Below are 12,236 nucleotides of genomic sequence, written 5' to 3' on the forward strand. Positions count from 1 at the left end.
TATTTTCTCTGTACACATGAAGGGGATTCCAGGTGTGGCTGGTGATCCAGGCCAGGCAGGTTCTCCAGGAGCTCCGGTAGGCCAACAACACTTGTTCTTCTATTCAGAAAATCAATGAGCAAATTTTAAGTTTTTAGCATACTGAAAGGAGTCATTTGTGACTTTAATAGGGTCCTCCAGGAAAGCCAGGTGAAAACGGCATCCCTGGACCAGCTGGTGAGAGGGTGAGCAGATCACACTTTTTTGTTCATGAAGGTTTGATAAGTTTCAATACACACTGCATTACAGGTTTCTGATAGTGTGTAATGAATATTGCTTTCTGTTTGGCATCTTATTATGGCCTGTGGTGTTTTACCCGAAAGAACACAACTGAAGTTATTGGTTTTGATAATTTGCAGGTTTCATGATTAACATTTGAATCATTTATCTTTTTGATGTCTCTCTTTAGGGCTTCTCTGGGAAACCAGGGTTGATGGGTCCCCAGGGACCAGTGGGCATGTATGTAAGTGACTGTTATAAAGTGTTTAGGTGGCCACTATACTGGCTAATGTTAAGATGATAATAAAAGCCTTTTTATTCTTTGTTGATATGAAAGATCCGTGAAGACATTTTCAATATAAACAACAAACTTATAACAACAAACTAAAGCCCAAAACTAAGATTTGTTTTAGCATTCCCTCAAATGTCCTCACTTGAGTCTTCGTTGGTTGGGCTTAAGACTAATGTGAAAATGAGAAGCATCTTGGAGTGTGAAGTTTAAAAGAAGTGATTATACCAGACCTCTGTAGCCCACTCCTGAGACTAGCCTCAAGCCTCAAACCACTAGCTTAGTAGCATAACACACCCAAATAACTGTCTGTGTGGTTGACAAATACATTATATACAGGAGACCATGTACCATGTACTAGTAATCATAGTATTTTACTAAGTATATAAGTAAGTACATTATTATATTAGTACATACACTATTTTAGCATGGAGGCATTTACTATATGTCAAGCAAGAAGGTTCCAGGTTTTTGACCGACTGCGAGTGTGAACACAGTGCTACACCCACGGTACACAGTACTTACTAAAAACTCAAAATTTGATTGATTTTAAAGTGTAGCCCCGAACCATGCTCTACAGTTACTTATGGATGTAAAAGTAAAATCTTATCTTAACTTGTCTGCAGGGTTACCCTGCACCAGTGGGTCTGACTGGCAGACCAGGCCACATGGGGCAACAGGTAAGGCGTAAACAAAGTCTGTATCAGAATCATTATGTTTTTCATGTGTAATGGCTCAGTATCTGTATTTTTGATACAGCAGGCTTAGCATTTCTTACATACTGAACAACCAATGTAGTAGCACACTCAGTATATGACAAGTGAGATAGAAACAATGCCATAATAACATAAGTGACATATACAGTATGGATTACTTTGCAAATGATGCTTAGACCAGCAGCATTCCCAAACTAAGCTGAACTTGGCTGTCAGATATTTGCTGGAAAAGTCAGATATTTGATTTCTAAATTGCTAAAACTGTCACAAGTTCATGTCTAAAGTTCATGTCATTCTGAAATCTTCTTCTGTTTTTTCTGTCGATTGTTGTGCAGGGAGATGCTGGCGTCAGAGGCCCTCGTGGCATCCAAGGAAAGACCGGACCTCCAGTGAGTGTGTTTGGTGAAATTTAATGCATTTGGATTTGAATTTGAATCTAATTAATGTCCATGCCCATGTTTCACTTTCCACTGAATACTCCCACATACTCCTACAACTAGTATGCCCACACACTGATGTGTGTCTGTACTGAAACAATGTCTTTTCAGGGTCTGCAGGGCCCTGCTGGTGAGAGAGGGCCTCCAGGACCACAGGTGACAAAATGTACCAATCAAGCATCATCAGCCACCGCAGTTAATGAGAGCAAAACCTGATGTGTTGTTGTCTTTTGTCAACTCTTTCCTTCAGGGCCGTCAAGGAGAGTTGGGGCCCAAAGGCATTCAGGGAGAGCCAGTGAGTAGTCTTACAGAAACATAGGGTTGTTTCAGGCTCAGAATATCTGCCACAACAGTCAGGCAGCGTGGTTAGAAAACTTCTGCTGTAAATCAACTTGTTTCAAACATTTTTGAGACATTATTTCGTTCCAGTGCATCTGACATGTAAAGCCGTCTCTCCATGCTTTCTTCAAGCAGATTTATTCTATTTAAAAAAAAAAAACTTGGATTTCTTTACTTATTTTAATGTAGGTTTATTGCAGCCAAAGTAAACATTCTGCAACTGTATTATGCTGGGAAAATGAACAACAACATAAGACAACAGAATATTAGATTGTTCATGATGGGGGCATTTCTAGGTTTGACTCCCGAAATGTCCTGAAATTCTCTGCAATTATCCAAGAACCTGCTCTCTGTCAACTGCAATGCATTCACTCCAGTATCCTGTTAAATTAACAGGATAATACACTTTCCTGTTAAATTAAACACTTTAAACTAACTTTATGACAATCTGGGCCTTCATCTGTTTTTTGATAATGCAACATTGTCCAAGCTATTGTGGCACTTTCTTTCTGTATACACAGTCTGCAGTTTTTACAGTCATGCAGCCCAATGCAGTGCTCACTTATACCATCCAGTTACAACATCCTGTTCTTTCCGCTATTTATTTCCATCTGAAACATTAACAGTTGACAATTAAACTAAACAATTACACTGTATGTCTATGTTTTTCAGTCTGTATGGTGTAGGACATGCCCACTCCTGCTAAATCTCAATACAGATATGAATACACATACAGTGGGGCAAAAGAAGTATTTAGTCAGCCACCAATTGTGCAAGTTCTCCCACTTAAAAAGATGAGAGAGGCCTGTAATTTTCATCATAGGTACACTTCAACTATGAGAGACAGAATGGGGGGAAAGAATCCAGGAAATCACATTGTAGGATTTTTAATGAATTAATTGGTAGATTCCTCTGTAAAATAAGTATTTAGTCACCTACAAACAAGCAAGATTTCTGGCTCTCACAGACCTGTAACTTCTTCTTTAAGAGGCTCCTCTGTCCTCCACTCGTTACCTGTATTAATGGCACTTGTTTGAACTCGTTATCAGTATAAAAGACACCTGTCCACAACCTCAAACAGTCACACTCCAAACTCCACTATGGCCAAGACCAAAGAGCTGTCAAAGGACACCAGAAACAAAATTGTAGACCTGCACCAGGCTGGGAAGACTGAATCTGCAATAGGTAAGCAGCTTGGTGTGAAGAAATCAACTGTGGGAGCAATTATTGGAAAATGGAAGACATACAAGACCACTGATAATCTCCCTCGATCTGGGGCTCCACACAAGATCTCACACACGGGGGGACCTAGTGAATGACCTGCAGAGAGCTGGGACCAAAGTAACAAAGGCTACCATCAGTAACACACTACGCCGCCAGGGACTCAAATCCTGCAGCGCCAGACGTGTCCCCCTGCTTAAGCCAGTACATGTCCAGGCCCGTCTGAATTTTGCTAGAGAGCATTTGGATGATCCAGAAGAGGATTGGGAGAATGTCATATGGTCAGATGAAACCAAAATAGAACTTTTTGGTAAAAACTCAACTTGTCGTGTTTGGAGGAGAAAGAATGCTGAGTTGCATCCAAAGAACACCATACCTACTGTGAAGCATGGGGGTGGAAACATCATGCTTTGGGGCTGTTTTTCTGCAAAGGGACCAGGACAACTGATCCGTGTAAAGGAAAGAATGAATGGGGCCATGTATCGTGAGATTTTGAGTGAAAACCTCCTTCCATCAGCAAGGGCATTGAAGATGAAACGTGGCTGGGTCTTTCAGCATGACAATGATCCCAAACACACCGCCCAGGCAACGAAGGAGTGGCTTCGTAAGAAGCATTTCAAGGTCCTGGAGTGGCCTAGCCAGTCTCCAGATCTCAACCCCATAGAAAATCTTTGGAGGGAAAACATCACTGCTCTAGAGGAGATCTGCATGGAGGAATGGGCCAAAATACCAGCAACAGTGTGTGAAAACCTTGTGAAGACTTACAGAAAACGTTTGACCTCTGTCATTGCCAACAAAGGGTATATAACAAAGTATTGAGATGAACTTTTGTTATTGACCAAATACTTATTTTCCACCATAATTTGCAAATAAATTCTTTAAAAATCAGACAATGTGATTTTCTGGATTTTTTTTTTCTCATTTTGTCTCTCATAGTTGAGATATACCTATGTTGAAAATTACAGGCCTCTCTCATCTTTTTAAGTGGGAGAACTTGCACAATTGGTGGCTGACTAAATACTTTTTTGCCCCACTGTATGTGAAATAAGTTTGCCATAAATGCAGATACAGATGGACGCTTTGTTGCACACCTGGTTCATTCATCTGTGGTTGGAAGTCATGAACTAACTTATCATGAACTATTTTTGGTAAACCACCTCAACTGTTATCAACTCCATTTTCTTTTATTTTTCATTCTAAATGGTTTCAGGGGCCTCCAGGCAAGCCAGGACCAGAGGGTGGCGTGGGGAGGCCTGGTCCTCCAGGGAGCCAGGGGCCTCCGGGGCTGCCGGCTTCAGCTGGACCTAGAGGGTTTCCAGTGAGTGGGTACTTTTCACCTTTCTCTCCATTTCATATTGCTTGAAGACTTGAGATGCTGCCCTCCATAAAGCGTGTATACTGATCATATTGTAAGCAGCGTATCTGTGGTGCAAGATCACTATTTTTTTTTTCTGATTAGGGAACTCCAGGGATTATTGGACTGATGGGTCAGGCTGGAGAGAAGGGAGAGCAGGTAACTGATTTCAGCATGGTATTCAAGCTTGGACATATTGAATATTGGCATTAAATACTGTCTAACAAGAGCTTCAGCTGCTAATATTCTATATAAATATATGGGTGTGTTGTTTATTGTTGTTAGGGCGCAAAGGGTCCTGTTGGTAACGTTGGTGTTCCAGGTCTGGATGGACAGCAGGTCAGTTTGCACACTGACACAATATAATGTGATATTAAATTTCATGTACTGTTCCAACTCTTAACCTTCAGTATTATAGAAGAAGAATTCAGTATATAGAATGTCATTTATGACATATAGTATTGAAAAACCTTGCTATAAATTTCATAATGTTAAGTATGATTGTCCTTATCATGTTAGGGTCCACCAGGGCCAGCTGGTGAAGAAGGAGCCCCTGGAACAAAAGGTGACCAGGTCTGTGATATTAATTAATTTTAATTAATTAATTACATTCAGTGTATATCGCATTAATGTTTTATTAAAGAATAACCTAATGAAAGGCTGAAAAGCAGTGTTTGACTACCCTCTTTAGTTCAATGTTTGAATGCCTGGGATAGGATGGAAGATAGAAGTTTAATATTTCAAAAATCTGAATTTAAGCATTTCTTGCTAAGTGCTAAATGAATGACACTTACATTCCATATTACATATACATATGACTGTGCGACAAACATTCAACTCTGTACTTTCTTGAAACAGGGAGCTCTGGGCCCACAGGGACAACCAGGGCGCAAGGGACCAAAGGGAGAGCCAGGACCTCAGGGCTCCCAGGGGCTGCAGGGTGCCCCTGGGCAGAGGGGCAAAGAGGTTAGATGTATTGTTATTCTATGCAACCATTTATCTAGGGCTGCAATTTACGATTATTATAGTTATCAGTTAATCTGACTGACTGGATTAATTGTTGGGTCTATAATACATTAGAAAACAAGAAAATCACAATATGCTAAAGCCAAGTGTGAATTCATCAAATGTCTTATTTTGTCCAAACAACAGTCAGAAAATATGCAATTTACTATTATGTAAGGCCAAGAAAAGCACCAAATTCTCACATTTAAGAAACCGGAACCATCACATTTTTAGCACCCAAAAATGATAAAACAATTAATGGATTATCAATATGCAGATGTATTTTCTTTTGGTTGGTTAATTGAGTAATCGTAGCAGCTCTTAATTTTATCCTGCCACTGGTTGTTGTGCTGCTCTTTCTTTGCCTTATTTTGTTTCTTTGTGCAGGGAGATGTTGGAGAGCCTGGTGTTCCTGGGGATCCAGGTGCTAAAGGAGTAAAGGTCAATTCCATCTCAACATTGTATTACTAGCTAATGTAGCATTTTAGACACACACCCACTGTTTTCTACACAGAGCTTTAATAAGAAGGAGAGAGAAGAGCTAAGCGATTCATCAACACTTAATGAATCCGTTTATTTAGCCAAAACTCAACAAATACTTTTTCTCATTCACACATTCTAAAGTAAATTATGATGCATTTTTCCCAGGGAGATAAGGGAAATCATGGCCTGTTGGGATCAGAGGGACCTCCAGGAGTCCCAGGCACACAAGCACCAAGAGGGTCAAAAGGAGAAAAGGGTTATGCAGGCGTAATGGTAAAGTGTAGTCTTAATATCAGTCTATCTGTCTACATCATCATCTGTTTATCTGCTGTGCATTACCTGTCCTCATCACTGGGTATTTTTATTTTCAGGGTCAAGGGGGCCTGATGGGGAAGGTTGGCCCAGTAGGCTTATTAGGACTGCAGGTGAGTTACCTTATGCCGTTAAGATCAACTAAAACAGAGGAATTATCCAGTAGAATTTTCTTCTGCCACAGCATAAATGATAAATTATTAGAAATTTCTATTAGTTTTTTGGTCTCTTAGTTTTGCATTGATTTGAAGGAATAACATGAAGCATCCATCTACATAGATGGAAACCTTATCTGAATAAAGCCAATCAAATTGTGCATACAGCAGTAACATCAGTGATATGTAATAGGTAACACTGATTGACAGCCAGACAGCAGCCTGCTACACAACGCAAGAGCAAACAACAACCTACATTAACTTTCCTGCTAAAGTCTCCTCCTTATGTAGCTTACAAGCATGAACACACATCTTGTCCTGCTTATTAGCTTGTTGAATGAGTTGCCAGACAAAGATTCAGCAGGGAAACGTACACTGTCACTGTTAATGTCAGTTTGCAGGCTTGATAGTGTGGGAGCTGGTCAGCTGCAGCACATTCAACAGCACGTAAATGTACCTGCAAGTTATCCTATCCTATTTTGTTAAGCTCCACCTGCCAGCTGTCAGTCAGACACAGACAAGGAAAAGGAGCTTTTCTGAAGTTTCCCCTTTTCTCCATTTTAATAAAATTAAATAAAAAATGTTCACAATACATTTAAAAAAACTCATTTTTACTACAAAACCTTATGACTAAATGTGAGTTCAGTTGGACTTTCAGTATCGGTTGTTGTTGCAGTAACTGTTCTTAACTAGTGCATCTCTTTTCAGGGATTCCCAGGTATTTTTGGGATTCCAGGACCTGATGGCCCACCGGGACAAAAGGTAGACAAACTCACAGTATATTTTGCAAAGCTCTATTGTCAAAAAAGACACACTCAAGACCAGTGCAGTGTTTTTAAGGACTGGTTTGGAGTCCATCTTAAAACAAAACACACATTCCATATGTATGTTAAGACAATTATTGGTTGCTATATTTCTCCTCTGCATATTGTATTATAAAGGACTCAAATGCTCGACGGGAGGCAAACAGATGGTAAAAGGTAAAAGGTGCAGTTTATTGTTGAACACAATCAACAAAGACAAGGCACCACAAACACTAGACAAGATACACATACTGACTAGGGTGCTGGAACACTCAACACAAGACAGGAGAAAACACAGACAATATATACATCAGGGGAGGGAGCACAGTTGGAAACAATCAGGGCAGGAAGTTAAGGGGCCTGAAACGAGAGGGATAAGTTGAATGCCACAATGAAACAGGAAATACATTAACTAAACTTAACTAAACATTAACAAACTTGATGAGACGTAACATATTGGCCATGAATGTACAGCTTCCTAACACAACTTCATTGGAGGAACAGAATCCACAGGTCCTCGCAGTAGGGACTAAAGGTGGAATTTTGTTCTCAGCTGATTTGTGTCTCTCAGACTGCCGAAGCCTCATGCCACCTTCAGTTGGACTTTTTTTTTTCACAGAACTGTGGATATTGTACCCTATTTCTTACATTGTAGACACATTAGGTAGGAGTCTCTTCACAGCTAGTATGGAGAGGACGAATGATTACAGCCACCAGTAACTCTTTAAAACTGCATATGGTATGGACATGTGAGTTGTGTTAAGACAGATTTGAAAGAAGTCCCAACTTAGCAGGAAGGAAGCATTGTAAAGTATCATAAAGCACACCATATGAAGAACTGAACTGGTCCTCTTTACAGGGAGACAAAGGTCCTGCTGGTTTGACTGGGAAGCCAGGGACTCCAGGTCCTAAGGTACAGAGCACTGCTAACATGAAGCAACGGGTCATACTACAAGTGTTGGTTTGATTACCTTCACACTGTGCTCTGTCTAACTGCAGGGGGTGGCAGGAAGTGTGGGTGTTAAAGGTGACATGGGAAAGCCTGGACCAGTGGTAAGTGGACAGCAGTAGAGTATGACAAACCATTTCACAATATGTGAATATTGTTGGAATATGTTTTATTTATGTAGACGGGACTAAAGAAAAACTACAGGGGAAAATAGCTGAATATCAACATGCAGTCAGATTTGGCATTAAGGAATATTTCTTGGCTAAGCATTATGAAGTACACATAGCAATAACTCTAATTCTTTCAAGACATTCGGCATTTAGGTCATTCCAGTGTTCAAATAGACTTCAAAAGTTACTTCAGAGGTAATCTTTTTGGATTTCAAGCATCAACATTCCTAGGGCTTATTAAATCCATTGATCTGACTCAGTTTCTAAGATGTGATGTAAAAGTACCTCTGTGGATGTGGGTGAGATGCTTCATTCTGAGCAGATATGATTTGCTCCATATGCATTTCATTGTGAAGACAGATAGGGAGCCTCGATTGAGTAGATTTTCATAGTGCCTTCATTGATCTCCTGTGAGACTTCTGTCGCCTCACCTTCCTGTCTCCTTCTTTACACACCAGTGACCTACTTGGGTCATGCCTTTTGCTAACTACGTGCTGGGTTTGTATTTTACGTCAACCCCATCGAAGCCCAAACACTTCAGTGTAATAATAATTTGTTTTCTTCTCTTTATTTTTCTAAAACATTGTGTTTCTAGATGAAATTGTCCTCCGTAAACGAGACTCTGATCTTTTAAGACCAAAAGACCAACTTTGTTAAATAAACAATTTGCATTGTGAGATCATGACTGAGAAGAATTTTTATGCTTCAGGGGTCTGCAGGAGTCGCAGTAAGACCAGGTGCTCATGGCCCAAAGGGCTTTTCTGGACCTCAGGGGCTGAGAGGAGAGCCTGGACAGAAAGGGGAGCCAGGAGAGGCAGTGAGAATCCTGCTATTTTGACTACCTCATCTGAAAAGGACTTTCATAAAACCCTGAGATTATAGCTGAGAAGTACTTTAAGTGTTGGTTAGAAAAAAATGACTAACTTATTTATGCATGACTGGTGGTCATGGCCTTCCTGTCTTTGCAGGGTTCTAATGGCATGCCAGGAAATAAAGGACCTTCAGGATTACCAGGACTAGAGGTACGACCGGGACCCACAGCTTGAGGGTCACAGATTAAGAGCTCAGAAGATGCTGCACTAAGATGAGGTGGACATTTAGGGACAATGGGGCTGATTTGCAAACATTAGATAATGAAAACAATGAAAGGCTGCATGATGCCGTCTGATGTTACAAGGCCTTGGGCTGTAAGGCTGCTGTGCAAGAAGGAAGCCTTTTGCTCCAGAAGCAGCACCTGTCAAGGATTAAACAAAAATAAAACAATTTGGCCACAATGACCAGAGATACACACCAATCATCAACCATGGTGGTGGTAGTATTATGTTCTGGACCCATTTTGCTGATTGTGAAACTGGTGCTTTACAGAAAGTAAATGGAGTAATAAAGGAGGAGGAGGATTACCACCAAATTCTTTAGAAAATCCTAAAATCATCTGCCAGAAGGTTGGGTCTGTTCCAACAGGACAGTGATCCCAAACATGCATCAAAGGAGTGGCTAAATCAGGCCAGAGTTAAGGTTTAGAATTTAGTTGAGGAGTTGTCTAGAGGAGCTGTCAACAACTTAACCGTTCCAGAAGCTTATGGTTGGCTACCAAAAGTGCTTGATTGAGGTGAAAATGACTAAGAGACATTTGATCAGATATTAGCATTGCTGTGTGTATATTTCTGATCCAGCAGATCTGGTCACATTTTTAGAAGATCCAAAATCAATGAATGTTTTTTTTTTTTTGACAAAGTAGGATGTGCTGTCCGGTGAACAAACAAGAACAATTGAAATTGCTCAACACAACTAATATTACAGGTGGTTTCTCCATATTCAACACAATCTGCCTCTTTTAATGACTGCTGCAGTCTCAAAATTATTCAACCCCTTCTTGACAAGCATCTTTAGTACTTGGTAGAGCACCCTTTTGCTGTTATGACCTGCTGCAAATGTGATGCATAGCTAGAAATCAGGTTCTGACAGCGTTCCTGAGGAATCGTAGCCCATTCCTCATGAGCAACAGCTTCCAGCTCTCTAATATTCTTGGGTTTGTGTGCTGCAACGGCCCACCAGAGATGTTCTATGGGATTCAAGGCAGGTGACTGTGACGGCCACTCTACCATTTTCCAGGACTTTTTCTGACACCCAAGCTTCAGCTTCCTCACAGACGGCATGATGTTTTCTCCTGGATTTCCTGATACTTTATTGAATCCATCTTGTCCTCAAACGCTTCGGGTGCCAAAAGACGTAAAGCAGCCCCAGAGCATCACTGAGCCCCCGCCATCACTCACTGTAGGCAGGGGGTTCTTTTCAGCGTCTGACTCATTCTTCCTCCTCCTGACATACCTCTGATCCATTGACCCAAAAAGTTCCAGTTTTGTTGCTCCACAGAACAGAATTGAAAAACTTCTATGGCTTATTTATATGGTTTCAAGCATATTAGAGCCGACTTGTCTCGTGCTTTTGGCATGGAGGCCTTCAGCGTTTAGTATGCTCCTTACTGTAGAAACTGAAACCTCAGTGCCTGCTGCCACCAAGTCTTACCGCAGGTCTTTTGCAGTCACTTGAGGGTTTTTGGCCTCCTGCCTCCTCAGAAATCTGGTGACAGCTGTTGATAGCTTCCTCTTTCTGTCACTTCCAGGTAGTGCAGCCAGTGTTGCTTTAGCTTTGAACTTGTGAACTATGCTTCCAACAGTATCTCTGGGAACATTCAGTGCCTTGGCTATCTTTCTGCATCCGTTTCCTTGTTTGTACAAGGAAATGATCCTCCTCTCTTAACTTTTTGGACAATTCTCTTGACTTACCCATATTTCTAGCATGCACGCAAACATCACTGTGAACAAACCCCCCCCCCAGCCAGTCCAGGTATTTGATGTGTTCTATGTCAAGCACACCTGATGCAACTAATGAGGCCCCTTGATTAGTTACATGAGGTGTGCTTGAGAAAACACCTGATTTATAAATGAGTGCTCTTATGAGAGATTCTATTCAGGGAGTTGAATAATTTCAAAATGGCATATTGTGTTGGATTTGGAGAAACCGCCTGTAATATTAGATGAGTTGAGTTGTTCATTGAACACAGCTGCATATTTTTATATTTTGTTTTTCCAATACAGGTAATTTTCACATGGGGTTGAATAATTTTAAGTGCAACTGTATATCTTTACAAATGTATCTAGTCTATGGCCATGTTTGAAGCTCTGTGAGGCAGAACTTGATATAAATGTGCTGATGTTTAGCAAGTTTAATGTTCACCATGTTTACCATCTTCGTTCATTCATGAACTCTTAACCTGCTACTCTTCAGGGCAACCTGAACCCCAAACCTCAGTCTCTGGCTCAGATGTATTGTGTACATTAGGTTGGTCAGCAATGTCAGTGTTTTTAAAAACAGCATCTGATAACCTATTTGTACGCCCACTATTCATAATGCGTGCTTTGTCTTAAAATGTTATTTAAGTGCAATTCCTAGAAGTAATGAAGGAAATAAGGGAAATTCAGTATTTACTGAGTATCAAATTGAAACAGACTGCAGGAAGAAAAACATATTGCTTTGAAAGCTGATTTATTAAATCCACCACCTCCGTGCATCAACTGTCAAATCAGAATAAATTTTTTATTTATGTATTTTCAGATTTAAGTAGTAAAATACTTTATGTTTCAAGGTTTATGCCGTTTACTGTGAATTCCCAAAAAACGTGACACCACGGCCGTGAAGCCTGGCATCACAATCCCCTGGGTGTTCCACTGGGTTGGGTTTGGCA

The 12,236-nt window shown here is 40.6% G+C and overlaps 1 protein-coding gene across 1 annotated transcript in view; it reads left to right on the forward strand.

Moving 5' to 3' along the window:
- The window catches only part of LOC139203661 (collagen alpha-1(I) chain), a 58,530-nt gene that overhangs the window by 39,784 nt on the left and 6,510 nt on the right, over positions 1-12,236 (forward strand). Inside the window, exons 27-46 of the mRNA XM_070833488.1 lie at positions 23-76; positions 171-224; positions 449-502; positions 1,174-1,227; positions 1,599-1,652; positions 1,812-1,856; positions 1,951-1,995; positions 4,471-4,578; positions 4,720-4,773; positions 4,900-4,953; positions 5,134-5,187; positions 5,473-5,580; positions 6,007-6,060; positions 6,268-6,375; positions 6,474-6,527; positions 7,278-7,331; positions 8,232-8,285; positions 8,372-8,425; positions 9,201-9,308; positions 9,460-9,513. Of these exons, the coding sequence (XP_070689589.1) occupies positions 23-76; positions 171-224; positions 449-502; positions 1,174-1,227; positions 1,599-1,652; positions 1,812-1,856; positions 1,951-1,995; positions 4,471-4,578; positions 4,720-4,773; positions 4,900-4,953; positions 5,134-5,187; positions 5,473-5,580; positions 6,007-6,060; positions 6,268-6,375; positions 6,474-6,527; positions 7,278-7,331; positions 8,232-8,285; positions 8,372-8,425; positions 9,201-9,308; positions 9,460-9,513 (1,278 nt within the window). The remainder of the gene's footprint in view (positions 1-22; positions 77-170; positions 225-448; positions 503-1,173; positions 1,228-1,598; positions 1,653-1,811; positions 1,857-1,950; positions 1,996-4,470; positions 4,579-4,719; positions 4,774-4,899; positions 4,954-5,133; positions 5,188-5,472; positions 5,581-6,006; positions 6,061-6,267; positions 6,376-6,473; positions 6,528-7,277; positions 7,332-8,231; positions 8,286-8,371; positions 8,426-9,200; positions 9,309-9,459; positions 9,514-12,236) is intronic.

The sequence above is a fragment of the Pempheris klunzingeri genome, chromosome 7, assembly GCF_042242105.1.
Source record: "Pempheris klunzingeri isolate RE-2024b chromosome 7, fPemKlu1.hap1, whole genome shotgun sequence".
Lineage (NCBI taxonomy): Eukaryota > Metazoa > Chordata > Actinopteri > Acropomatiformes > Pempheridae > Pempheris > Pempheris klunzingeri.